General features: G+C 41.9%; 3 protein-coding genes across 5 annotated transcripts; 2 read left to right on the top strand and 1 right to left on the bottom strand.

The window, feature by feature from the left end:
* Positions 1–1,929: 1,929 nt before the first annotated feature.
* slc35e3 (solute carrier family 35 member E3) lies at positions 1,930–20,213 on the bottom strand. The gene is made up of 19 exons (XM_076111369.1): positions 15,659–20,213; positions 15,066–15,390; positions 14,964–14,996; positions 14,710–14,767; positions 14,346–14,435; positions 13,862–13,993; positions 12,700–13,560; positions 12,339–12,562; positions 11,239–11,847; positions 10,985–11,144; positions 10,754–10,863; positions 6,985–7,339; positions 5,647–6,087; positions 5,395–5,505; positions 5,239–5,298; positions 4,202–4,300; positions 3,991–4,073; positions 3,008–3,092; positions 1,930–2,907 (listed from the first exon to the last, which is right to left on the bottom strand). Exons 13-19 carry the CDS (start codon positions 6,040–6,042, stop codon positions 2,806–2,808), a joined length of 936 nt encoding a protein of 311 aa, XP_075967484.1. The 5' UTR covers positions 6,043–6,087; positions 6,985–7,339; positions 10,754–10,863; positions 10,985–11,144; positions 11,239–11,847; positions 12,339–12,562; positions 12,700–13,560; positions 13,862–13,993; positions 14,346–14,435; positions 14,710–14,767; positions 14,964–14,996; positions 15,066–15,390; positions 15,659–20,213; the 3' UTR covers positions 1,930–2,805.
* On the top strand, positions 9,438–17,666 carry nup107 (nucleoporin 107). 2 transcript variants are annotated; one of them, XM_076111365.1, is made up of 27 exons: positions 9,438–9,528; positions 10,770–10,852; positions 11,058–11,147; positions 11,261–11,355; positions 11,680–11,815; positions 11,895–11,998; positions 12,345–12,460; positions 12,544–12,592; positions 12,783–12,854; positions 12,952–13,040; positions 13,131–13,206; positions 13,406–13,519; positions 13,718–13,808; positions 13,922–14,001; positions 14,122–14,181; positions 14,301–14,446; positions 14,526–14,574; positions 14,680–14,749; positions 14,887–15,002; positions 15,085–15,274; positions 15,352–15,458; positions 15,680–15,782; positions 16,158–16,318; positions 16,406–16,531; positions 16,613–16,726; positions 17,196–17,363; positions 17,441–17,666. In XM_076111365.1, exons 1-27 carry the CDS (start codon positions 9,521–9,523, stop codon positions 17,546–17,548), a joined length of 2,721 nt encoding a protein of 906 aa, XP_075967480.1. In that variant the 5' UTR covers positions 9,438–9,520; the 3' UTR covers positions 17,549–17,666. The 2 variants fall into 2 exon arrangements, with proteins under 2 accessions (XP_075967480.1, XP_075967479.1); XM_076111364.1 differs by lacking the exon at positions 9,438–9,528 and having other exon boundaries at positions 10,714–10,852.
* mdm2 (MDM2 proto-oncogene) lies at positions 19,325–26,353 on the top strand. Of its 2 annotated transcripts, XM_076111368.1 has the most exons (14): positions 19,325–19,474; positions 21,853–21,887; positions 22,202–22,269; positions 22,356–22,430; positions 22,541–22,674; positions 22,794–22,843; positions 22,928–22,986; positions 23,349–23,430; positions 23,510–23,733; positions 23,826–23,957; positions 24,066–24,137; positions 24,244–24,427; positions 24,534–25,035; positions 25,093–26,353. In XM_076111368.1, the coding sequence occupies exons 3-13, from the start codon at positions 22,219–22,221 to the stop codon at positions 25,013–25,015; spliced, it is 1,545 nt and encodes a 514-aa protein (XP_075967483.1). In that variant the 5' UTR covers positions 19,325–19,474; positions 21,853–21,887; positions 22,202–22,218; the 3' UTR covers positions 25,016–25,035; positions 25,093–26,353. The 2 variants fall into 2 exon arrangements, with proteins under 2 accessions (XP_075967483.1, XP_075967482.1); XM_076111367.1 differs by having other exon boundaries at positions 24,534–26,353.
* The last annotated feature ends 576 nt before the right edge of the window (positions 26,354–26,929 follow it).

Raw genomic sequence — 26,929 nt, 5'->3', positions numbered from 1 at the left:
AAAGTACTTAATGCAGAAATTATGCAATTTTTTATGACAATTTTTGTCCTTATTTTTGCTACTTTTTTTTAATATAAGACACTATGTGAATACTTCCTCCATCACTGAGTCTGTGTACCAGCCGTAGTAGAGGTACAAAAGGTATTTACATTTGGGTTTTTAAAACTAAATTTGGGGAACGTACCTTCAACTGAACAACTTCCTGCTCCAGTGATCTAATTTATTTAAGTGGTGAATCAAAACAAACCTGAAATGTAGTGTTACATGTGTAACTGTTAAGTGTTAGTGTAATGAATTTAAAAGGGTTTAAACTGAACTGGACCTTCAGAGGAACCAGAACCGAGTCTCTGTGAGCTGGTTTTACAGAAGCTCTCCAAAGTATTTTTAAACACACAATCTTTCCTCTCATTCGTTCATCTGAATGTTCCTCTCTGCACACACAAACTGTGTGTGTGTGTGTGTGTGTCAATAAAGCTACAACAGCCACCCTTGTTCACACACTCACACACACACACACACACGGAGCGTTGTAGCTCAGCGTGGAGCAGCAGAAAAGTGAGACAGAAGAGCCGTTCACAGGAATACTTCCTTATAGGTGTGGTTAAAATAAATGAAACCAAGTTTACATTCTGAATCACCACAGAACGAGTACCTGACTCAATACTGTTAGAGCTCAACTCAAGATTATACTGAAGTACTTTGAGTATTTCCTCTGCTACTTTATACTCCACAACATCTCAGAGGGAAATATTACTCCAGCATATTGTTACCAATTATTTACATGAAAAGATACGAATAAAAAATACAATGCATTGTATTTAGATTTAAAAAGTTGTCCCTAAAATTAGAGAAAAGATTAAAAATAATGACTATACATGTGTGTATTCTTCTCTCACGACCCCTCAGATTTAACTGGTGACCCTTCGGAGGGGTCCGACTCCTTATGTTTGAAACCACTGGACAAAACTGTATATAAAGTCGTTAAAAACTGGCTCCACCTCTGAGGTTCTGAGGCATTACTTTGAGTTATTAAACTGATAATTCTTCTTCTTCTACTTGCAGCGGACTATCTTAAAATACACAGTCCTGGTTGAGATATGAATTGTATTAAAGTAAAAACAATGGACTTGTTTTAGAAAGATAGAAAGATGAACATTACATGTATGATGAAGATAAACTGTAATAAAGCACCCAGTTTGTAAAACTGCAAATACTGATGGCCAAAGGCTTCATCGTGGAAACTGTCTCCAGCCTGTCAATCAGCAGAGAAACAAGCAGCTGTAAAGTCTTTACATCAGTTTTTATTCAGCACACGGAGAACGTTCATCACAGTGAAGTGAAAAGACAATCGTAAAAGCTTCGCTCTCAAGTAGAAATCAGTAAATCTCACCAACAATCATCAAAAATGTAACACTTCCTGTCAACAAATGCTACAAAATAAAAGACGAATAAAGAAAAGCTTAAATTAAAGAAACACTGAATGAAACTAAGAGCAAAAACAAACTATAAACTGAAATACTGTTGATCTTAAACACTCAATTTAAATCTAAAAAAAACCCATTTAATCAGTGAAAAGATTGTGAAGCAACGTTGCTGTTTGATTGATCAGGATAATGTTTAAACGTTCACCAACATTTAAATCATCCGTCCATTCAACGCAAAACCTTCGTAAAAATCATGCAAACTTTGTCTTTGGTGAACGACGACGAGACAATCTGTGCTGACAGCGAACCGTAACGGAGGAAGCTCTGGTAGTTTATTAGCATAGTTATTTATATATATATATATATATATATATATATATATATATATATATATATATATATATATATATATATATATATATATATATATATATATATATATATATATATGCTTTTTAATGCACTCCGACTTCTTATTTACATTAAAAGTACCAAAATAAATTCCCATTGTTAATCCATTTATTTTCATTAACACTTAAGAGACAGAAGTCGATGTTTTTTAATTAAACTCTGTGAAATCAACAATCTTTGTGGCTCGTGGGGCTTTTATTTGTGTCTTCAATAACTCTTAATCGAATGAAAAACAATGAACAAAACAAAAACAAGCAGCGCTGCTACAGACACACTCATCACGTCACCTTTAAGTCGTTAGCTTTTGATTGGAAGTGCGATTTGTACTTCGGCTCAAAAAGTGTGTATTAAAACACTTAAACACTGTTTGATTGGTTTTAGTGTTTAAACTCACAGATTCAGACACAACTCCTGTCTTTCCATTCTGCACGCGGCCATCGAGGAACACAGTGTGTCCATAATGCTCAGACAGATACACTTTAGTGGGTCTGAGTGTGAGATGATGAAACATTTTGTTTTGTGTGGAGCTGCCACTCTTTTCTACTGGACTAAAATAACTATTTCACTAATTATTATATTGTTTTCAGCGCCTGCTTCCAGCAGCAGATGAAGGTTTGGTGCATTAATGGAGTCTGTGCTTTAACTTAACGATGACATAAACCTGTCGCCTCCTTTGGATTGGACACCGAATGTCTCCACGGTCAGTCGACCCGTCAACAGCTCGCCACAGACAGAAAATTAAGCTGAATTTGAGCTCCTGCATCCCAAAGAAGTTGTGTGTTCTTTCATCTGCTTCAGTGTTGTTGAGCAAAGAACCGCAGGACGAGCAGAAGATGTGTTGAAATGTCGGGAGGCCGAGATGATCCTTAAAAAAATACTCCTAATAAGATAGAAAATACATATAAAGTTGTCTCTGCAGCCGGCGGCCAATGACAGGAGTCTGTGCAGTCGCTTGACAGGTGAGTCAAGACTATGGCCTTTGAGCCAGGCGGCTCTTCCCCTCCTCCTGTTCGGCCAGCTTGAAGTGCGTGTACGACAGGATACCGGCCAGAGTGCAGAGGATCCCCAGTGCCTGAGAGTGAGACGGGAGGACAGACAGACGGGTAACGGTGTTGTTGGAGCCAGAAGGTTGTCGGTTTGGAATCCTCAGAGCAGCACAGGAAGAGACTCACCTGGTTGAGGGACAGCGGGTCGTGGAAGAGCAGGTATCCTCCAATCAGAGTGATGCAGAATTTGAAATGACCAAACATGTTGTAGCTGCAAAGTGGAGTCAGGAGAACGACAACGCGTATGAAACCCCTCCAGAGTCATTCAGGAAACCCTCAACTCTCTACAAGAAGACCAAAGACCGACTCAAGAAGTTCAGCGACACCTTCAGGAGGATTAGAAATATCCTGACAAAGCACCCCAGGACCTACCCAAGAAGACCAGATTCTCTCAAGACCTTCTGAAACTCTTTCAACAGGACTAAGATGCTCTTCACAAAGACGTCAATACTCCCCAAGAAACCATCAAACCTCTTAAAATCCCCCAGAAAGTTCTGAAACCCCTTCAAAGAGACTAGAAACGCCCTCAAGAAACCTTCCAACCTTTTAAACCCCCCAGAAAGAAAACCAAAGATCCCCTCAAGAACACCAGAAGTCTTCTCCAGAAGTTCAGAAACCATTTTAAAGAAACCAGAAAGATCTTCACAAACTCCTCAAACCTTATAGACAAAACCAAAGATCCCCTCAAGACGACCAGAAGACCTCTTTAAGAAACCCTCGAAGACCTTAAATCTCCCAGAAAGAAAACCAAAGACCCACTAAAGAACACCAGCAGTCTTCTCCACAAGTTCTGAAACCCTTTTAAAGAAACCAGAAAGATATCCTCAAGAAAAAGAAAGACCCCCTAAACACAAAAGCCATCAAGTCCCCCAAGAAACCCTTAAACCCCTCAAATCCGCCAGAAAGAACACCAAATAGGTTCTGAAATCCATTTAAAAAGATACAAAGTTCCTTAAAATGCCCTAAAACCTTCCCAAGAATCCCTGAAACCCCTTAAATCCCCCCAAACCTCTTCTAGAAGGTCTCACACCTGCCCAGAAGGACCTGGAGCCTCATCACCCTTCAGACCCCCTAAAGGTCTCTTTGGACTTCCATAAATTTGAGGATACGTGACAGCCGAGGTGTTTCCAATGATCCAGTAGATGGACAGGTTGACCAGGAACGCCACCACACCCGAGAACAGCACCGTCACCTAGGCAAGAAGAGGAGAAGGCTGTTACCACAGCAGACAATGTAAAAAAATCACCAGGACCTTCACAATAAAAGCATGGAGCCTATAGCATGGTGTATGTGTGTGTGTGTCATGTTGAGTCCAGAGACCAGAGCAGGAAGAGACCAGGGTCCAAATATTCCTTTGTCTCCAGTCAGCGGCTCAAACAGAGGAACAACGCAGAGCAGGAAGCCCGACGACAGAGGAGCCTGAGAGGATACATTACCGTCGTTACATCACATTATGTATTAATACAAACATACTATCACACTCACAGTATTAATATAAACATACTATTACAGTTAGACATCAAGTATCAAGTCAAATCCCAGGTCGAAAATTAACAAGTCTCAGGTCAAGTCCCAAATAAAGCTCAGCAAGTCCCAAGACAAGGCCAACAAGTCCCAAAAGAAGGGGGACAAGTCACAAATAAAGACCAACAAGTCCCAAAAGAATGGGGACAAGTCACAAATAAAGACCAACAAGTCCCACATGAAGTCCTAGGACAACAAGTCTCAAGTCAAGTCCCAAATAAAGCCCAGCAAGTCCCAAGAAAAGGCCAACAAGTCCCAAGTGACGGGGAACAAGTCCCACATGAAGTCCCAGGACAAGTCTCAAGTCAAGTCCCAAATAAAGCCCAGCAAGTCCCAAGACAGGGCCAACAAGTCCCAAGTGACAGGGAACAAGTCCCACATGAAGTCCCAGGACAACAACAAGTCTCAAGTCAAGTCCCAAATAAAGACCAACAAGTCCCAACTAAAAGTCCAAGTGAAAAGGAACAAGTCGCAAATCAACTCCAAGGTAAAAACCAAGACGTCACAAATCAAGTCCCAAGTAAAGACCAACCAGTCTCCAGTCAAGTCCAGGCCAACAAGTAAAAAAAGTCAAAAGCCAACATGTTCCAACTCAAGTCCCAAGTCAAGGCCAAAGGGTCCCAAGCATAGTTCTAAAGGAAGGGGAACAAGTCCCAAATCAACTTCTAAAAAAGACCAGTTTGAGCAGAAAGCCAGCGTCAGCATGACTAATGCAAACGACGGTGTGAAAAAACCAAACTGATCAGACTCTCTATCAGATAAGAGTACTCAGTGACCCTTGTACTGTTACAGTATCCATACTATTTGCAGTAGTATCACTTCATAAGTCATACCTGATAGTACAGAAGCTGCATAGAGTTCACCTGGAGCTCATGTTGTTTAGCTCCCACCCACTGAGAGACAGACAGACAGAGAGACAGACAGGGAGATTGTTATTTTCACGGAAACAACTTTGTATTTTTGTGTGTTTTGTGTGTATATGCACTCACCACTTGGTAAAGCGACGTCACCAGAACACCCAGCGACGCAAACACCGTCCCCAGCAGGTTGAACCTCACGTCGAAGTACGAGTTCAGTATCACCCCTAACGTGATGGGCACCTGGAGACACACAGACAGGTAGAGTTAAACAAGAACTTTTTATTTTACAAGCCCAACGCTTCATGCAACCACCTGGACCCAAAACAAAACACATTGTCTGGACCCGACAAGTTTTAAGTTGGGGAGAAGGAGGTTCCTCACCAGTGTGAGCTTAATCTTGGTGGAGAAGGTCTTCTTGTAGTAGGTGGTCTGGATGAGGATGATGACGGGCGTGGTCATGGATTTAGCCAGCTGGTACGTCCCGATGGAGTTGTTCTGCAGCGAGAGGTTGGTGAAGGCCACGAACCCACAGAAGCTCAGCGCCAGCCACGCGATCCGGCGAAGCTGGAGGCTTTTGGGAGAGAAGATGTCAAATTTCTGGCAGATGTAGAGGCCCAGCCAGGTGACCACGAAGTGAACGAGGGTCAGCGTCATGTTGGGGAAGCCGTAGCGGACGTAGATCCACTTGTTGATGAAGACGATGCAGATGGAGGACAGCAGGTTGACCAGCAGGCCGACGGCGAGGCGCCGGTTGGCTGATAAGTTCAGCAGCGACATGGCTCACGACCCAAAGACGAGTTTAACTGAGAGAAGATGTTCACGCTGCGAAAACAGAGAAACTAATGTTACTCTAAGGTGCACTGGTCTCCGTATTATTCTTTTACACTTAACAATTGTTGTTCTATTGTTCATATACGTTTACATTTGTATTCTATTGTTCTTCTTGTGTTGTAATCTTTAATGAAACTCTGGCACAAGAACTTTCTTCAGGATTAATAAAGTTTTATCTCATCAGAATACATCTTTTTTACTTTAATGCAAAATACTTTTGTTTGGTAAAAGTCCTGCCTTCATAAGTACATAAGTATTGTCAAATAAATGCAGTAAAAAGTACTCATTGTGCAGCAGAACTGCCTCATTACTTTATGACATTATTCTAATAATATTTATGATGCATGTTTATGTCATAGCTGCTAACTACTTTATATAAAGTGTGGCAGTGGTGGAAAGTACCTACATGTACTCAGGTTTGAGGTATTTATACTCCTACTACATTTCAGAGTGAGTGTTGTGCTATAGCTCCACAAGTACCTCAAATGTATACTTACATACAATACTTGAGTTAATAATAATAATAATATAATCCTTTATTAGTCATGATTACAGCAGCATAGTGGAGTATATATATATATATATAAAAACTCACTAAAATATTATATATATATACACACAGAATAATTGTAGTATTGCAATATTATATATACAGACAGAATAGTTGTAGTATTGCAAAGTGTATTTATATTGCACAGTTAAATACTGTGTGTTGCTGTCAGTTAATGCAGCATATTTAGTTAGAGGTAGTTAGACATAACATACATTTGTCTCTCTGCCTGTCTGTCTGTCTGTCTGTCTGCCTGTCTGTCTCTCTGTCTGTCTGTCTCTCTGTCTGTCTGTCTGTCTGTCTGTCTCTCATTCTGCCACGCAATAAGAAAAGTTTACCTGGGGTCTCCATCTGTCTTCTTCTTCTTCTACCCGTCACGCTCCGGACCCCGTGAGTTTAACGTCTCTCTCCGGCAGTCGGAGCACCAAACCTCCGGACTCCAAAGCGACGAAACACGTTAGTGTCCTGGATGATTTTCGGTCCCTCTGCTCTTCTCCTTGCGGGAATACAGCCGTGATTTCTGGGTTACAAGCCGCCACCCGTGTGTTCCTGTTTCCTCTGTGCCGTTGAACATTTGCGCGTGTTGAGCAACAGCGGCCCCTAGTGGACTGGAGGGTGAAGCACAGCCGAGATCATCTATAACAGGGGTCCTCAACTGTCGGACCCAGACGCAATTCCATCCGGACCCAGGACCTAACACCGATAGATAATTCTGAATTATTCATATCAGACACTGAGTTTATACTTTAACCGGCGCAGTTTATTCAGCCGTTACGGCACTTGTTCAGCGGTGCAGGAAACACACCGACCAATGCGTTGTGAATCACATCACGTGATGCAGCTCAGCCAATCAAATATGGGTATTCTGACAAGTTTCCTGACTCTAGTGAGATGTAGGCCCAATCCCAATGTCCCCCCTTAGGGACTCACGGACTTTGAGGCGCGCTCCCGCGAAGTCCGTGAGGGTTTAGGGCTGTCCCACTACAGTCAAATCATCGAGTGTTTGAGGGCTCTCTAGCAGACATTTTGAGCCCTTTATTAACCCTTTCCGTAAGTCAGCATGGTATGCTGATTTAGCCTAAGGGAATTACCCACAAATCATTGCAATGTGACGTTAAACACGGGGTAACCAGTGGACGCATGGAAACGTTAAAAAAAAGGTAAACAAAGAGGATGGCTCAGGTGTGTTCAGCCTGTCTTATTAAATTTACTCAGAAACATTAAGGGTTAAAGATGGAACAAAAAATAAACATGACATCAGAAGATATTTATTTATTTATTCATCAAATATTTGATTTTGTCATTGAAGCTGTTTTGACAAAACGAGTAAATAGATTATATGAATAATCTCTCATCGTGTGAGGAAAGAGCCTGGAAGACTTTCAAATCAGGGAGTAGAAAATATAAAATAAATACCCACAATTATACATCATATTTCTTGTCGTTTTCATGGTAACGTGATATGTTGCAGCAAAGTGCCGTCCCATTCCTATTTACACCATCTCAAGCCCTCACAGTCTCTCACACTCACCCACTCACCAGGTGACGTCAGTAAGTCCCTGAGGGTTCAGGGTTTGAGGGTTTAGGGGGGACATTGGGATTTGGCCCCACACACACCGTGACACACGGTGGAGAGAAGTGGAAATAGAAAGAAGAGCAGGATCATTGTACTAATTAGAGATGTTATCTCACATGACGTTCTCCTAAAAGAGAAACGTGTTTAGAGAGAATATAATTTGTAAGCATGAATGAACAGACTCTTCTATGTTAATTCTTACAACAGGCAGTTAAAACCAGCATGTCTCATATGTTCAGAAAACGTAACTATTGATAAAAGCGGCTAATGAAGCGCACTACGAGACAAAGCACAACTCTTTAGAACAAACGTACCCACTCACATCTGAAATGAAGACACAGAAAATAAACCTAAGAGCCCAAAATGATCAGACTCCTAACACATGAATTCACTGTCCAATGATGTAAACAGAGAGAATAGAGCTGAAACAAGTATTAATTACCACAGATAAAGTCCATGCTCACTGATTTATCTTTTGAGATGAAATATAATATAAAATAATATAAAATATAATATTGTGGCTTTTTGATTGACATCACTTCACACCTGAATGAACTTTACTATTTACTATTACTTTATTTTAAGATGCACATTTTTCAAAAGCTTTCTGTTATGTCAGTTATTCTTTATTCCAGCCCTTATTGTACTTGAAATGAGAAGACAATTTATTTATGTATTTCTATGTATTATTTATAATCCATCCAGTTAAATTTGAAAAGTGAGAATAATAATTGTTAAAATATAATTGATGTGTACTTTCTATATTTGATTTGACAGTTGTTGACTACACAGAGGCGTTCTTACTACTACTAGGCTTCTTGAATATATATATATATATATATATATATATATATATATATATATATATGGCACTAAATAGCGCGAGTTCGATATTATTGTAATGTTTCGGACCTTTGCCTGAGGAGATTTTCTCAATCTGGACCTTTTGTAATTTCAGTTGAATACCCCTGATCTATAACAACCACACGTGATGCTACGTCTGTTGTTTGCGTACAAAACGTGTAAAAAAAAAAACCAAAACGTTTAAATTAAAACGTGTAATTTTCCTGATTATGCTTACATACTTTTACTGAACTTTTGTTTTTCATTTTTACAACATTTCTACATGTTTACATCAGTGGGAATGCAGTATATCAACACTGAACTATAGGGGGCAGCATAGTGTCTCACGGCATCCAATCTACCGAGAAATCAAAAGAAGAAGACGAAGAAGAAACAATTATCACGAAGAAGAATCCTGTCAAGCCTCGTGAAGCGGGAATTTGTAGCCCACTATCATGGACTGGTAAATTACATTTCACTAGATTTTAAATATGAATCATCTTATACACATGTTGTTATATTTTGAATTATTCACGTCGAACCGTTAGCTTGTTATTTAGCCTGCTATTGCGGCTACTTTACTGTGTTAGCTGGTGGCTAACGAAACCGTTCATAATCAATGCTGATGCTAATCAGGCTAAATGCTGATTTGTGTACTATTGACATGTTTTAACCAGCGCTAAACACGTGGTTCTCGGTCAGTTATTGGGGATAATATATATATGTATGATATGTTATTGATTACACAAAGTTGAAATTATCACCGCTGAATAAACTAATAACAAACAGCTGTTTCTTGTCGTTAGTACAGTTGGTATTACTGTCTCTATCAGTGAGTACTTTCAGCTGTTAATGAATAGTTAGTTAACTAGTTAGTTACGTTATGTATTAGTACTTAAGTGCATTTACTATTGTACAATACAATTTGAGGTACTTGTACTTCCATTTTCTGCTACTGTATACTTCTAACGTTACTCCACTACTCTTCAGAGGGAAATATCGTAGTTTCTTTTACAGATTATTCATTCAAAAATACAAATTAACAAATACATTATGATGTATTATTATAGTTTAAGATACTGAGCAGTATTCTTTAAAAGTAGCTCCACGTTTAGTGATGAACACATTATTGCATTAATATTTCAAATCTATCAAGATATTGTTTATGATTTAGAAATGAGCCTTTCTGCATAATGACTACTTTAGGTATTCTTTGATGTTTATACTTTTTACTTAAGTAGAATTGACTTGTAACGGAGTTACTCTACTACTTCTACTAAAGTACTTCTTCCAGCTGGTCGAAACACATACAAGACGGCTAGAAACGTACAAAAATACCATTTCAGTGGTGAAACACATCAACAGAACTTCTTACGTTTCATTACAAGCAAAGAACTTCTTCTTCTGCTTCAAGCTCAATACGTAAACGCTGCCACAATAAAGGTTCCTTTTACTAAAACACTCGAGTCCTTTACGGTCTTCCATCGAGAAGAAACTCTCAGAAATTAAGTTTATTTTACGATAACGTTTCATCATATAATGAACATTAAAATATGAAATATAGACGCCAACAGAAAGGATTTGATTCAAGTTTTTGTGCTGCAATGAAAGGTATTGAATAAAACGAAGACTGTACATGATACTTTCAGTGGTAAGAAGTACTATGTGTTGCGTGTGTATTTACGTACTCGTCTTTCCTTCCAGGGGTCAGGGTGAGCTGCTGTCTCCGGTGGTTCGAGATGACGAGGTGACGATCGCTGCACGAAGGAGGAGGAAGAAGGTGGCTTGTATCCTTCAGCTGGGAGAGAATGTGTGTGTTTAGCTTCAGGTTAAATATCTTCAACTGGATTCAGACCATTGGTAGGATGTAAAAAGTTATGAATGCTCAAATACAACAAGTGTTTCTGTGAAGTGGAGACCTGTTAGCCTGTTAGCATTCATTAATGACGTCAGCGCTGCCAGTGTTGTTGTTTTCCTGACTGTTGGTCTCAGTCCCGTCGCCCGGCAGCCCCGTCCTGTCCACCGTAACACCAGCACGCTCCCTGCTGAGGAACACTCCAGCTTCACTGTTCAGACAGGCTGGTACAAGACACACACACACACACACACAGCTGATTATTGTTTATCTTCTAACCTCAAACATCTCCACATTTTACTAACTCCCCTCTCTCGCCTCATGTCTTTTTTTCTCTCAGTAACTCCCAGAGTTCCAGATGTTTCCTCCATTTTGGCTCCGGGAGGCCGAACTCCTCGATACACACACACACCCAGAAACGCCCTCAGCAGTATGGTGAGACACACACACACACACACACACACACACACACACACACGGTCATTGGACATCATGCTAGAACATTTACAGTTTTCTTATCTAGCTGTGTACAAACTTTCTGGACAAACATGTCGAAAATTGCTCATTTCATTTTGCAATCTGTTCACGAGGACGTTTGCATTAATGGGATTTGATCGTTTGTATAACTGACACTCGTACATCGCTATATAACTGCCACGAGTCGTTCTTGAGAGAGTCAAACTCTTACAGAGCAACAAATCTCTCAGTCGTGTGATAAAACCTCCAGGATTTGCTCTAAAACGCCGTCTCTGTGTCTAGAATTTGGATGACAGTGACTGGACCAACAGCATGTACATCTCCCCCGTTTCGGGGATGGAGAACACCAGCTTCTTCACAGACGACATCACCAACCTTAGCTCCGCCCTGCTGAAGGAGGATGACCCCGGCGAGGCCGGTGAGTGAAATGAACGCTCCCCAAATCCCGCTCTGCAAGTTTACAAGCACTCCTGTTAATATATATTTATCTTTTTCAGCGGCTGCCAGTCTTTTCCCAGAATTCCTCGGGTCCTTCCTGAAAAACTCTTCCACTGCGGTGTTTGAGCTGCTTGAGGATTACCAGCTGCTCTTACAGGACAAGGTAAGCTGTGTGTGTCTGTGTTAACTTTGCACAGGTTAGCTGTTTCCCTCCGTTTCCAGTCTTTGTGCTAAGCTACGCTAACCGGCCGCTGGCTGTAGCTTCATATTTAGCACACATACACATGAGAATGCTATCAATGTTCTGATCAGACTCTCTCAGTAAGAAAGCAAATTAGTATATTCTCCAAAATGTCGAACCATTCCTTTAAGACGTGGTTAGCTTAGCTTAGCATAAAGACTGAAAGTAGAGGGAAACAGCTAGCCCTGGCTCTCTCCAAGTGTCCTAAATGAACCTCCTAAAGCTCATAGATTCTGATGAAATGCTCGCTTCGATCACTCACCTGCAGGTGGACGTGCTGCAGTCCGTGGTCCTCAGAGCGGGACGGGACAGTAAGACAGCAGGAGTCCGCTGGCTGCTGCAGCAGGAGAACTGCTCCTGGAGACTCATCACCTCGCTGTACAGGTACACACCTCATCGTACCTGCACCTGTCTGTCTGTCCGTCTGTCCTCTTTACCTCTGATTGATCACCTGTCTGTCTCTGCAGGGACCGGGTCCAGTTGGCGCTGGAAGAAGACATCATGACAGACATGGTGGTGAGTGACACAGAGACACACACACACACACACACTTTGAAAGCTGCAAAAACAGATTATTTTTTGGACACACACACACACACACACACACACACACACACACTAACCAGCTTTCAGCCCTTCTCCTGAATAAACGAGTCAGAAGCATGAATCGGACGCTGTGAAGGTGAAGTTGTGTTTGTGTGTGAAGGTTCCCAGTGAGAGTGAGAAGGTCGTGGTGGAGCAGCTCTTTCAGCGGGATGCCGTCATACGTCAGAGTCAGGTAACACACACACACACACACACACACTTGTAAACATCAGATTAAATGAACACAGGCCTTCTGGATCTGCTGATTAAATGTTTGTCTTGTCCTGCAGCTGGTCGTTGATTGGCTGGAGAGCATCGCTAAGGATCAGATTGGAGATTTCTCTGATAATATAGAATACTACGCCAAAAACGTCTGCTGGTGAGTTTTTAAATATCTCGTCTACAGTCGTGTGTTTTAAGATCGTTAGCTAAAGTAAAGTGTGTGTGTGTGTGTGTGTGTGTGTTTCAGGGAGAACACCCTTCATGCTCTGAAGCTGAGGAGGAAGAGCGGCGCTGCCTTCACCATCCCTCTGGTCACTGAGCTGGTGAGGCCTGTTAACATGACGACACCAACACATCCTCGTCCCTAGTGTGTCTGAATTCACAGAGTGTGTGTGTGTGTGTGTGTGTGTGTGTGTGTGTGTGTGTGTGTGTGTGTGTGTGTGTGTGTGTGTGTGTGTGTGTGTGTGTGTGTGTGTGTGTGTGTGTGTGTGTGTGTGTGTGTGTGTGTGTGTGTGTGTTCAGGACCCAGACGCTCCTCTCCGGCAGCAGCGTCCTCTGGCAGACCTGGACAGAGAGGACGACGCCCGACTGCTGAAGAACCTGTTCACCCTGATCAGAGCCGGGATGACCGAAGAGGTAGAGACACAGAGAGACAGACTGGGAGGTGGGGAGACAGACTGGGAGGTGGGGAGACAAACAGTAATAAAGGAGTGTATGTTGAAGTTCAGAAGGATTTATGGTTTTGTTTTTGAGAATCTAAATATCTTATGTTCTAGCTGGGACACATTGATTCATACTGTATTTAAAGAGACATGTTTGTGTGTGTGCGTGTAGGCTCAGAGGCTGTGTAAGCGCTGTGGTCAGGCCTGGAGAGCAGCAACTCTGGAAGGCTGGAAACTCTACCACGACCCCAACAGGACCTCAGGTAATCTCCAAACCCTGATACCACCTGTGTGATAAACAGAGATACACACTCACACACACGTTATGATGTTGCTCACAAACCCGTGACCGACACAGAGTCTCGTCTCTCTGCAGCGAGTGCAGAGCTGCAGGCGGTGGAAGGAAACCCTCAGAGAGGAATCTGGAAGGCCTGCTGCTGGAGGATGGCTGAGGAGGTACAACACACAACTAATAGACCTTGTTGGTCTTGTTGGTAGACTTGTTCATAATGCTGACGTATGAACATAAAACAATAGAATGAAACATTAACTTTCTGTGTGTTTGTCTGTTTTTAGGAGCAGTTAAACAGATACGAGAGAGCCATCTACGCCGCTCTCAGTGGAAACCTCAAACCGGTAACGTTATGAGTTTGTGTGTTTGTTAATATAAATATATATTAATATGTTATGAACCCCAAGCAGTGGCCTCTATTGAAGAGCTCAGTATTTAATGTTCCTATATTTGACTTTAATAGCTCCTGGCAGTGTGTGAGTCATGGGAGGACTGTGTGTGGGCTCACTTCAGAGTGATGGTGGACTCGCTGGTTGAAAAGGATCTGATGTCGTCGGGTATGGCCCACCAGGAAGTGGAGACCCTGCCGCGGGAATACCTGGAGGCCAAGTACGACACACACAGACACACACACACGTAAACACAGTAGCAGTAGTGAGGATGAAAACATTTCTCTCTCTCTCTTCAGTTGGACGATGGAAAAGGTGTTTGAGGAACTTCAAGCCTCGGAGTTGAAGGTAAAACTCACACAAACTGAATGTGATTGTTGAGTCACATGACTGAACACACACACATTAAACCTGTGTGTGTGTGTGTGTGTGTGTGTGTGTGTGTGTGTTTAGAGGGTGTTGGAGGAGACTAGCGAGCATTACCACGTCATCCAGAAGTTTGTGATCCTCGGAGACCTGGACGGTAAGACACCTCTGACCTCTGAAGAGGAATTCAATTTGTGACAAACAAGAAGGAAAAGAATATTATTATTATTATTCAGAATCAACTTCCCAGTAAGACTTCTTCTATCCCTAAACCTCTCTCTGTCTCTCTCTCAGGTCTGTTGGAGGAGTTTTCTGATTGGCTCACAGCCTCTAAGCCCCTCCCCTCCCACCTGCTGCGTTTCATGACTCACCTGCTGCTGTTTTACCGCTCTCTGGGTTTGGCCCTGAAGGTAAAAATAAACAAATGAGTTTTATTTAGATTTTATTTAGCTTCAGGAACAGTTCAGACTGACCTGTTTGTCTCTCTGTAAGGAGGAGGTGTGTGTGGATGTCCTGAAGGCGTACGTCTCCCTTCTGATCCGTGATCGACAGACCGATCTGGTGGCGAGCTACGTGAGCCAGCTGCCCGCCGAGCTCGCCAGCGTCCAGTACGCCGCTTTCCTGGAGACGGTCAGCCAGCCAGAGATGCGTCCCCGCTGCCTGCAGCTCGCCACCGACGCCGGTGAGACGCGGAAAACAACCCAGAAACACAACTGACGGCGGTTTGATGAGTGAATACTAAACCTGCTGTCCGTGTAGGTCTGGATGTTGCTGCGATAACCAAGCTGGTGGTGGAGACTGTGAGAGAGACAAATGAAACTGAGTTTACACACCACAACCAGACGCTGGAGATGGGAACCACAAAGGTACAGACTGATAACCAAACTATAGTGTTCCTACCTTTCACAATAAAAGCCCTAGACATATGCAAATTATTTTCAGAGGAGTATTTTGAAAAACAGCCTTTATGAGACTTTTACAAATGCATGATTGAGACAAGATTTAACTGATAAAAAACTCTTAAATGTACATAGTTTGTTGCAAATGTGGAAGTGGAAGGAGTTACTGTGATGCTGTGCTCTGATAGGAGGACCTAAGAAATATCGATGTCATCGATTGGCTGCTGTTTGACCCCGCCCATCGAGCCGAGTCCCTGAAACAGTCCAATGCCATCATGAGGAAGTTTCTGGGTAATTCTTTGTTATTCATTTATTCATCTCGACTGCCTCAGCTTCATGTCCGAGGACCACGATGCATCGCTTCATGTCCGAGGACCACGATGCATCACTTCATGTCCGAGGACCGCGGTGCATCGCTTCGTGTCCGAGGACCACGATGCATCACTTCATGTCCGAGGACCGCGGTGCATCGCTTCGTGTCCGAGGACCACGATGCATCGCCTCGTGTCCGAGGACCGCGGTGCATCGCTTCGTGTCCGAGGACCGCGGTGCATCGCTTAGTGTCCGAGGACCGCGGTGCATCGCTTCGTGTCCGAGGACCGCGGTGCATCGCTTCGTGTCCGAAGACCACGATGCATTGCTTCTATCTGACCGTCTCTCTCTCAGCCCTGCAGAAACACGACGCAGCCAAGGCGGTCTTCTCTAAAGTTCCGGAGGATTCTATGAGGGAGATTTACTGCCAGTGGTCGGGGGTCGGTCAGACCACGTCTCTACCTGCTGAGGACGAGAACGCCATCAGAGAACACCTGTGTATCAGAGCCTACCTGGTCTGTCACCTGCCTCTCATCAATGAGGATCAATAAGGTTTATTCATCTGGATGTGTCTTTATTTTTATTTTGTAATTTTTTTACAGGAAGCCCACGAGGCGTTCACTGACTGGTTCAGCCACAGCAGCTCGGCCCCCCAGAAGCCAGCGCCGGCCTCCGAGGCCAAATTCACCGAGAGAGTAGCCAATGAGATGAGAGAGAAGGAGTACCAGGTACACACACGCGCACACACACACACACACAGGTACACACGCACACACACACTGTAAAACTACTTCTTATGTGTGCGTTAGGCCGCTCTGTCTGCCTGGTCGTGCCGTCTGGACGTTTTAACTGAAGATGTGAAAGAAAGAATCTACAACGTGCTGCTGTTCGTAGACGGAGGCTGGATGATCGACAACAGACAGGTAAGTGTTTACGACGCCACACGTGAGAACCAAACGTTCTCTCTCAGGGAACCAGGAACTAAACCTGTGTTTCAACCGAAGGAACCAGGGACTGAATTTAGTTTCTGTGCGATAGCGGCAGCTGCTTAAAAAGGCCCTTTATGTTCCTGGTTTAGCTCCTCTGGTTCCACAGTTCCTGGGTCTAAAATTTAAAGGAATAGTTTGCCATTTTGGGAATATCGCTTGTTCCCTTTATGGCGGAGAGTTCTCTGTATCTATGCATTCAATATAAAGCTGCAGTCGCAAAAGGATGCACATATTATGCACTCTAGACGGGATTAAACTCAATTACCGGGGCAGGAAATGTTAAAATCACCTCTTAATAACATCTGAAATCATGGGGTTTATTTTGTCTAATTGACTTATAAGCGATAAGTTGATTGTTTGCATGTTTGTTTGGTTCGTAAATTGTTTGTTTTGTATTTTTCAGGACTCTGAGCCGGATTCCGAGCGCAGCCACCAGATGGCGGCGCTGCGCTCTCTCTGTCTCCCTCGCCTCAGCTTCCTGCTGCTCAGCGTTCTGCAGAACTCCTCCAGAGACCAGGAGGCGCTGCGCCTCGCTGACATCATCTCATCGGACCAGCACCGCCTCTACCAGGTAGCTGGAGAGATTTGATCGGCCCTGTACGTTGAGTTATGGGAACAGTGAGTTAATGTTTCTGCCCACAAATTCAGGTTTTCTCCAAAGAGGAGCTGAGGAGGTTTCTACAGAAGTTGAGGGAGTCGTCGCTCTCTCTTCTGGACCGAGGACTCGACCCGCTGGGCTACGAGTTACAGCCATAAACACACACACACACACACACACACACACACACACACACACACACACTGAGCAGTGTTTGAATCACTGTTGTTTTTTGTTAATCTTTTTTGCTAAATAAAAGCCTGTGTTTTCCTGTAATGGTTTTGTGTAAATTTAATTTGAAGGTCTTAATAATTCTGGTGTTATAGAGCTGTGAATGATCTAAACGCCAGAGCAAACAGTTCAATGTTGTTAGTGTTTGTGGCTTCCATCTAATTAAATTGTAAAGACTACAGAGTTGTTTACGGAAGATAAAGGGATATGGGTTCATTATAAGAGCACAGAGAGCCTTTAATGTAATGCCACGGTATTCGGGCTACTAAAAAATGACGAGAGTTAAGTCATAAATATTACAGTAAAAAGTTAGATTTTAAGAGTATATTTGTCAAGGAAAAAAGGTCATATTTTGTGAATAAAGTCAGAATTTTTAGGGGGAAAACCGTCACAATATTTCAAGAACAAATTACATATTTTGAGTCTTAACATTTAGGCTTTTCAGAGCAGGAAAAGCATTGTTGATAACTTTTTAAATCCCTGTTTTCAAATTAGCTGAGTTACATGCTGGCTTCTGCTATGACAATACATTAAAAGAGCAATTACAGTACCTCAAATTAATGCAATATACACAACATAATAAGGGAATGTATATCATGTATGTGTAATTGTAATAGGCACACACTACATGAAGTATATATATTAAACATGGACGAGTATCTTATGATATGGCGTGTAATAAATAAAAACATAATGGCAATATTACTATTACTAACTTCTGCCTCACCATCGAAAACTCCACTCTGTCTCCCCCCCCACACATCCGCAACCTCGGAGTCATGTTCGACAGCAACCTCTCCTTTGAACACCACGTCAAACAAATCACCAGAACTGCCTTTTTCCACTTAAAAAACATCGCCCGTCTCCGCCCATCACTCTCCTCATCTGCTGCTGAAACTGATCCACGCCTTCATCACCTCCAGAATCGACTACTGCAACAGCATTCTTCACGGCACATCATCCAAAATCCTAAATAAACTCCAGTACATCCAGAACTCTGCTGGTCACCCACACCCGCTCCTGTGACCACATCACCCCTGTCCTCCAGAACCTCCACTGGCTCCCCATCCCACAACGGATCCAATACAAAATCCTTCTCCTCACTCATAAAGCCCTCCACAATCAGGCCCCCTCCTACCTCACCGACCTGCTTCACCACCACACTCCATCCCGTCGGCTCCGCTCCTCTGATGCCAACCTCCTGTCCCTTCCACTCAGGACCAAGCACCGGACATGGGGTGACAGAGCCTTCTCCATATCTGCCCCCTCCCTCTGGAACTCTCTCCCCAAACATATCCAAGACTGCACTGACCTCTCCATATTCAAATCCCAAATCAAAACCCACCTGTTCAAAACTGCTTTTAATGTGTGACCGATATTGTGTATTTTATGCTTTTAGTGTATTGCTTTTATATATGATGATTTTAATGTAAAGTGTCTGAGTATTATAAAAAGCGCTATATAAATAAAATGTATTATTATTATTATTATTATTACTGCAAATGTATTCATATTAAGGCATAATTATTAAATTAAGTGTTCCACCATGTAAAAAATGCAGACGAATGGGATTACATTAAAAAATGTAATTATATAAATTATTACATTTTTACTATGTATTTTTCCACTAAAAGTTATCTTAATTAGAGAAGGAGAATAAAAGAAAAAGGGTTAATTATTGTGAATATAATTAGCCCGCGAGCTCTGGATGCAGTGTCAGTGTCCGGCCACTATGAGCGCCCAACGAACAAGTGTCCGAAGGAACAACTGAACAGTAAACAGTTCCGACTATTAGAAGATCAACTGACGGATAAACGCCGTTGAAGGATATTTAACTAAGAGTAACGGTCAAGGTAGGTTTTATATATATGTATATGTTTATGATATTATTTTAAGGCTAAATATAACTACGCCAGAGTAGTAGTACTGCAATAGCAGTAGCACAAGTTAGCAGGTGGTTAGCATCGTGCTAGCAGGCCGCGGAGCCTCGTGTTTTCTTGGTTGAGTAGAGCGGGACAGAGGAGCCTCGACGCGGCTTCGTTCTGGTAACAAACTCACGGTTAAACAAAAATAAATTTAAATTGTTATTAAGCTTGTGGAACTTAAATTAACAGCTTCTACACACAGCTTGTGTCTTTATGTTCACATAGAGCCTTTTTTATATTTGTTTTACACAAGGTAACGGTAGCTAATCTTAAATGTATTTAAATTAAATTAGCTAACGCTAAATAGCATATTTATTTAACTGCTCTGACACACAGTTGCATTTAATTTGGGGTGATTCTGAAATTGTTATTGTGAATGCTGCGATGTCCTAACATTAAGTTAGAAGTGAGTAACGTTACTGTGTTTTTAGCCTGAAAGCTAATATGCAAGAGTTTGCTTTTTCATGCACAGAAGCAGTGTTTTGCATGCGAACACGTGGCTGTTATATTGTTTTTATTAATAAGCGTTAAACACTAAAGCTGTAACATAAATAGTTCACTAAAATAAGAGAGATGCCACGTTGAATCAGCAGAAAAGCAGACTATTGAAAGCGAAACTTAGAAGTTTCACTTGTTTTTTTTTAAGTTTCTGCAGGTTAATCCTCCATTTATGTACATTCAATTGTACTCATTGTATCCTGAAATGGTGAAGGAGGCTAACTGTGACGTCTTCTTCATCAGTTCTGTTTAGTGAAGTCAGAGCTGCAGAGACAAGTCCGGGCATATTTCTCTCCTGCACGTGTTCGTGTCGTAATGTAAACTGCGAACAGCTGACTGACTCATGCGTGTTAGTCAGCTGTGAACCAGTCAGTGTTTCTGTACAGTCACTCAGACGGATGCCCAGACATATTCACCCGAAATGAGGGAAAGCATGAGGTTGAGTCTGGACATGTGTTGTTCTGAATATATATATATATATATATATATATATATATATATATATATATATATATATATATATATATTGACATTTTAGTGGAGTTTGAATGAGTTTTTACACTTATTATTTATTTATCTGAAGCATATGCAGAGATTTCACAGTGTGCTATGGTTTTGCTTGTAATTTGCTATCTAGTCAAATTATTAATAATACATCACACGGCCTTATTGAATATATATATATATATATATATATATATATTTTTTTTTTTCAATAAGGCAAATTAAAAGTCTTGAATTAATTTTTTATTAGCAGTGAAAAGAGACGAGTAGATTTATATATATATATATATATATATTTTTTTTTTAATATATATTTTATATGTATATATATATATTTGTGTATATATATTTATTTATCCATTTATATCTAATATATATTTATATGTTTTAGATTTATCTATATATTAGATATAAATAGATAAATCTACGCGTCTCTTTTCACTGCTAATAAAAAGTAATTTCAAGACTTTTATTGCTTGCGTTATATTATTTTTTTTAAACATCGGTCTCTCTCGGTGATGTCACCTCCAGGTCAGGATATTCTGCTCCGTCACTGAACTTGTCACTTGTTGTTAGGGCGGTTTTGATGCTCCCCACATTGATAATGAAGCCTCATAGTCGTGTCATTAGATGTTGAAATGTTATTTAGTAGAACACAGAAACTCAAAACGAATTTATTATCTGATTTATACGTTTCATAAATTTGATGTCCTCTGTCATATATTTTTTCTGTAAAGTTCTAAACATTTTCCCATATAACATAGATTATTTATATATATATATATTTTTTATTTTTTATTTTTTCTCCATTACTATTACTACCATCCACTGCTCTTGCAGACTTTCCAGTCAGTCTGCTGTTTTGAAATGTATTTAATAAATTAAAAACATATTTAAAATGTTTTTTGGGGTGGGACTAAATTTAATTAATTGGGGAAATGATGCCTTTATCATTGGACAGTCCTGTGGAAACATACTCAGATCAGGTCCTGGATCTAACCCTCTTTGGCCCTGGTTCACACTGGTTAGCCTGGTTATCTGATGGTTGACAGCGATGAGTCATCCTGGACTAGTACCGGCATGTCTACAGCTGTGTGATTAAATCAGCTACTACTGTCAATTCAAACATGCAGCTCCCTGCTGCTGACTCAGCACTGAGTGGCCCTGTTCGGCCCTGATAGGCCCTCAGCTCGGCCAGGCCGGTCGCTTGGGCTGTTCTAGTCCTGACATGTCTGAGCAGGTCTATAAGAGTCTGCTGCTCTGATCCACTCTGACTGCACTTTATCCCTTCTTCCTCTGCACAGGATGCACTGCTGATACTTCTACTCTGTATATACCGGTAAGACTTTTCATTTATATCTGATTTATATCCCAAACTGTGAAATGTGTCTGTCGAAAAATACAAAAACAACCCGTAGCAGTTATTTAATTAAATTTTTTATAAGCGTAACCATTTTTTCCTGCTTGTTGTTGGCGTCATTTTGGTTGTAAATCTAAAATAATTATAATTTTTCATCAGTTAATGAATCCATCCACTTTCTAGCGCATCCTTAGGTTCTATATTTCTAGTTTTCCATCGTACTGTGACGCTCACACAGATGTTAAATAGTATTCTATGAGGTTCCAACTACCGCTTTGTGTCTTTCTGAGCAGAAACAATCAGCGTCACAATGTCGGCTGATCAGGAGCTCAACACAGACGACGACGACGACAACAAACTGGTGAGAGAGACTAGTTAACTCACATCGTTACTGGTTAACTGGTTGTTTCAGGGTTTGAATGAACTTTAACCTGTGTGTGTGTTTAGGTGAGACCAAAGGTGGAGTTCCAGACTTTGCTGCGAGATGCAGGCGCCACGAAAGACGTTTTCACCATGAAGGAGGTAAAATAAAACTGCATTTATACAAATTTATACAGTGAGGAGCTGATGTTCTGCACAGTCGGGTGTTTTGCATGTCTCCCATGATGCATCTGTGATGGTCTGTCTCACAGGTGATGTTCTACCTCGGTCAGTACATCATCCAGAAGCAGCTGTATGACCAGAAGCAGCAGCACATCGTCCACTGCTCCCAGGATGCACTGGGGCGGGTGCTGGGAGTCGACAGCTTCTCTGTTAAAGAGCCACGGTGAGAAATAAACACACAGAGAACAGGAAGTAGATGATTAAACGGCTGTTTGGATTCATATAAATGTAATAAAAGTATAGTATAATACAAGTATGTACTTGGTGTGTTTGTGTTTTCAGAGCTCTGTTTGCTATGATCACTAAGAACCTGGTGGCCGTGAAGAACCAAGGTGGGACGGATTCTTTCTCTCTTCTTAGTTTCCTCTTTTTCCGTCTTTCAGACTAAACTAAACCAGATTTTCTCTCTTTCTCAGAGTCGCCACCGAGCTCGAGTGAACCTCACAGTGACACCCAGACAGACAGAGTGACGGAGGTAAGACTAATGATAATGTGATAATAATACAGCCGGGAGCTTTGGGTGTTTTAGGAGCGTGTCAGACATAATTGTGTTGGTTTGTTTTGAGCATATTAGACTTTTGGGTTCCCTTTCCTTAGAATAAAGTCTCTAATATATCAACATGCACGAAGTAATGCTTGAAAATCCAATTTTTTGTAAGTAACGAAAACTTAATGAAGAACTTTTCTGCTGAGTTTAGTAGAAGACAGCAACGCTTTAAGAACACGTAGCACAAAGTGTCCTACAGGTGTAAGATGGACGACGTTCACGGTTTCTTAAGGGAGTCTGGTTTGAGTTGTAAACAATATTTTTAACACTGAATGTGTTTTTGCTTTTAGGAGGCAGCTTCAGAAAGTCACTCTTCATCACCAGACAGAGGAAGAAGGAGGAGGAGGAGGAGCTGCAGGAGCAGTGACCCAGGTGAGTTTCTCCTCCCGCCTCCTCATTATCGCTCATGAACACAGAACCTGTGATGTTAAACTCCACTTCATCTCCTCAGGGCCCTCGGACAGGTTAGAGGGCGACAAAGACGAAGAAGAGGAGGAGAAGGAGAAGGAGGAGGAGGAAGAGTCGGGGGAGGAAGAGGGAGGGGAAGGAAGGAAGAGGAGGCGGTCCGACAGCTACTCCCTGACCTTTGACGACAGCCTGTCGTGGTGTGTGATTGGAGGACTGGCGAGTGTTCGGGACAGACACAGCAGCCAATCGTCAGACTCGCACAGCACAGTGAGTATTACACACACACACACACACACACTTTTATTTAGCTGATGTTGTATTTGGTTATAACACTGTGTGTGTGTGTGTGTGTGTTTTAGTCCGGGAGGTCGGAGGTCACAGTTGCAGCCTCGGACTCAGACAGCGACAACTTCAGCGTAGAGTTTGAGGTGGAGTCCGTGGACTCTGACGACTACAATGAAGACGACGCCTCTCTGTCTGCAGACGACCAGGTAAACACCCCGAACCTCTGAAGTACATCTGCTGGTCTTTGCTAATATTCATTGTTTTCTATCCAAACAGTTTGAAATAAAAGCATCTCTCTGGTGAATCTGTTCCAGGTGTACGAGGTCACCATATTTGAGGCGGAGGACAACGACTCCTTCGATGAAGACACGGAGATCACTGAAGCTGTGAGTCTACGCACAAACACACACAATACAACACACGCGTGTTACACACTGTGGGTCTAACTGTGTGTGTGTGTGTGTGTGTGTGTGTGTGTTGTCTCTCTCTCAGGACTACTGGCGCTGTGCCAAGTGTGACGAGTTGAACCCACCTCTCCCCAGAAACTGTCTCCGCTGTTGGACACTTCGCCAGGATTGGCTGTCCGAGGTGTCCGATATCACAAAGCCCGCCTCCTCCAGCCCTAAAGCCCTGCCCCCGAAGCCAACCGACCAATCGGCAGCCAAAGAAACTCCAGGTGAGGGGGGGGAGACTGTACACCGAGTGAGGGAGACAAAATAATATTTAAAATATATTTTTTAATGAATTGACTTATTGATGAGTGATGGGTGTGTCTCCTGAAGGTTCTGATGTCGAGGAGAACGAAGGAGTCGACGTCCCGGATGGAAAAAGAGCCAAAACTCCTCTCTCGTCTCAGTGCCACTCAGACTCCTCCCTCTCTGCTCCGGACTCCTCCCAGGACCTCCTCTCCTCCTCCCAGCCTTCCTCCTCCTCCTCCTCACAGCAGAAGCTCTGGACTCCCGACTCCCAGCCCTCCTCCTCCTCCATGGACTCCCAGGAGCTTCTCCCGTCCTCCCCCCCCACTCCTCACCCCGTAATCCCCGATCTGGACCGCAGCGTGTCGGCGGAGTGGCGGCTGCCGGACTCGTGTCTGGACCCCTGTCTCATCTGTCAGTCCCGGCCGAAGAACGGCTGCATCGTCCACGGCCGGACGGGACACCTGATGTCCTGCTACGTCTGCGCCCGCAAGCTGAAGAAGAGGAACAAGCTGTGTCCTGTCTGCAGGCTGCCCATCCAGTCGGTCATCCTCACCTACCTCAGCTGAGACCCCCGGTCTGTCCTCAGCTGAGACCCCCAGTCTGTCCTCACCTCCCTCAGCTGAGACCCCCGGTCTGTCCTCACCCCCCTACACGTCCCACTGACCCAGAATTACATTGAATATTTACTAAATTAAGAAAAGAGTTTAGTTTCTGTCCTCAGGCACATGTTTGCACTTTCTGTCTCTCTGAGTCTCTCTTTCTAAAAGCCGGTCCGGCTTCTTTAGTTTTATTTTTTGTCAAAAAAAAACCAAAACCAACTATTTTATTTAATCTCACGATTCAGTCTTATTATCTTTAAATGCCCAGTATATGAGAGCCTCAGACGATGTATTAAAATAGTGAGTTTGGTCTGAACATCAGTCCAAATCTTAAATATATTCAATTTATAGAGAAATAAAACATATTTCATATATTAACTATTCAGCATTTAAGCTTCAAAAGTAATGAAAGCGATGGGACTATTTTCAGCGGCGGATTAATTCACAGTGTGCGTGTTGGTTTTGGTCTTTTTAATGAGACATAATGACGACTTATTTTAAACCCAAAGTCAGACGATCACTAACGGCTTCATCTTTGTGTCATCCGGACTGTTCCTTTAAGTCGTGTCTTAACATCCGGTAATGCTGTTTTTAAGGTAACGTTTGATTTTATGGGTCTATAATTATATATATTAACATTTCCTGGAAAGAATATTCTAATTAGATTTATAGGGAAAATAGAATTTCCTGTGTTTAAACCCAAATAAAATCTACAAGCTCACTAATTAAACACTGAAGTCTATTTTCCCCATAATGACGCATTTCTTTCCAGGAGACTTTTTGTAAAATATTCTAAATTATTCAGAAATGGACACATGAAATAAAGCGTTACCTTTTAATTTTACAGGTCTGTAATTTTCTAATAATTTTATTGACAGTTTCCTGGAAAGATGAATGTGATTATTGTAAAACAAATAGGAAATACCTTGAAAATTAACATAAAACAATTTAAATAGTCATTAAGTTATTAGAAACTTTATTTGCCATATATTTTGTTTGTGTGCTTGCATTGACTAAAATATCCTCCAGGTTAAACGTTAACATTATAAATACATATATAATATAAATGCACATTCTTTACAGGAAACCAGGAAATGATTCATAAATTACAGCCCATAATCTGAAGCGTTGCCTCATCCTCTGTTATTTATGACATGTTTATTTAAGACGCTCATGTATATTTAAGCAGAGACTTTTCTAGGACCTCTTTAAATAATAAGATGAATATATGAGATCTGTAATATTGTTATAGATTTGCTGTGAAGGAAATAAACTTTAACATCTGTTAACAATTTATGATCGCTACACGCTGTGAAGTGTTAAGTTCATTTATAAAGCATTGTTCCTACTTTAACACTCATTAGTATGCTATTCACAACAGTGATCAATGTTTTATTCTAACCCCATTAGTATTATATCGAGCTATAAGTTCTGATTCACACATTTGGTTACATTTTTCATACTTTTGTCAAATTGATTTTTTGTGTGAAATATTTGAAACGTTGACCTCTTTTGGCCTCAAAAGATGATTCAAATTAAAAACCACGTGAGAGGTTTAGAGAGGTGTGTTTGGTGGAACATCAGTAACTTCAGCTGTCGCATCATCTCAGTGCAGTAAAAACTACAACATCGCCTCTGATGTGTAGTGGACTACAAGTACACAGTGGTATAGTATGACAATACTCACGTGCACACTTGTTCCTATATCAGTTTAAGTGTAGTAGTAGTTAGTGTTTAAAAAGTACACATGAATACACAGACACTGGACTACTGGTTAAACTACAAGAACTCACTTCCGGTGTTTTTAGGAGCGCCTGTTCCTTTGACATGAACACCATGTTGTTCATTTGATCAGCTGAGCTCACTGTTGTGTTGAATCTG

This window comes from Anarhichas minor, unplaced genomic scaffold (genome assembly GCF_050575085.1).
Source record: "Anarhichas minor isolate MPS153535 unplaced genomic scaffold, ASM5057508v1 ptg000045l, whole genome shotgun sequence".
NCBI classification, from domain to species: Eukaryota; Metazoa; Chordata; class Actinopteri; order Perciformes; family Anarhichadidae; genus Anarhichas; species Anarhichas minor.
Note: the sequence above shows the minus strand (reverse complement) of the source record. Positions and strands in the feature narration are given on the sequence as shown.

Excerpts from the sequence above, each read along its gene's own strand:
- nup107 (XM_076111364.1), top strand. The coding sequence starts at position 10,729 with ATGTGTTGCGTGTGTATTTACGTACTCGTCTTTCCTTCCAGGGGTCAG. Across the intron at positions 14,750-14,886 it reads GATCCTCGGAGACCTGGACG|GTCTGTTGGAGGAGTTTTCT; the intron begins GTAAGACACCTC and ends TCTCTCTCTCAG. Across the intron at positions 16,532-16,612 it reads TGAGAGAGAAGGAGTACCAG|GCCGCTCTGTCTGCCTGGTC; the intron begins GTACACACACGC and ends TGTGTGCGTTAG.
- mdm2 (XM_076111368.1), top strand. The coding sequence starts at position 22,219 with ATGTCGGCTGATCAGGAGCTCAACACAGACGACGACGACGACAACAAA. Across the intron at positions 22,431-22,540 it reads ACGTTTTCACCATGAAGGAG|GTGATGTTCTACCTCGGTCA; the intron begins GTAAAATAAAAC and ends TCTGTCTCACAG. Across the intron at positions 22,675-22,793 it reads TTCTCTGTTAAAGAGCCACG|AGCTCTGTTTGCTATGATCA; the intron begins GTGAGAAATAAA and ends TTGTGTTTTCAG.
- slc35e3 (XM_076111369.1), bottom strand. The coding sequence starts at position 6,042 with ATGTCGCTGCTGAACTTATCAGCCAACCGGCGCCTCGCCGTCGGCCTG. Across the intron at positions 4,074-4,201 it reads CCTGGTCTCTTCCTGCTCTG|GTGACGGTGCTGTTCTCGGG; the intron begins GTCTCTGGACTC and ends CTTCTTGCCTAG. Across the intron at positions 3,093-3,990 it reads GGAAACACCTCGGCTGTCAC|CTACAACATGTTTGGTCATT; the intron begins GTATCCTCAAAT and ends TCCACTTTGCAG.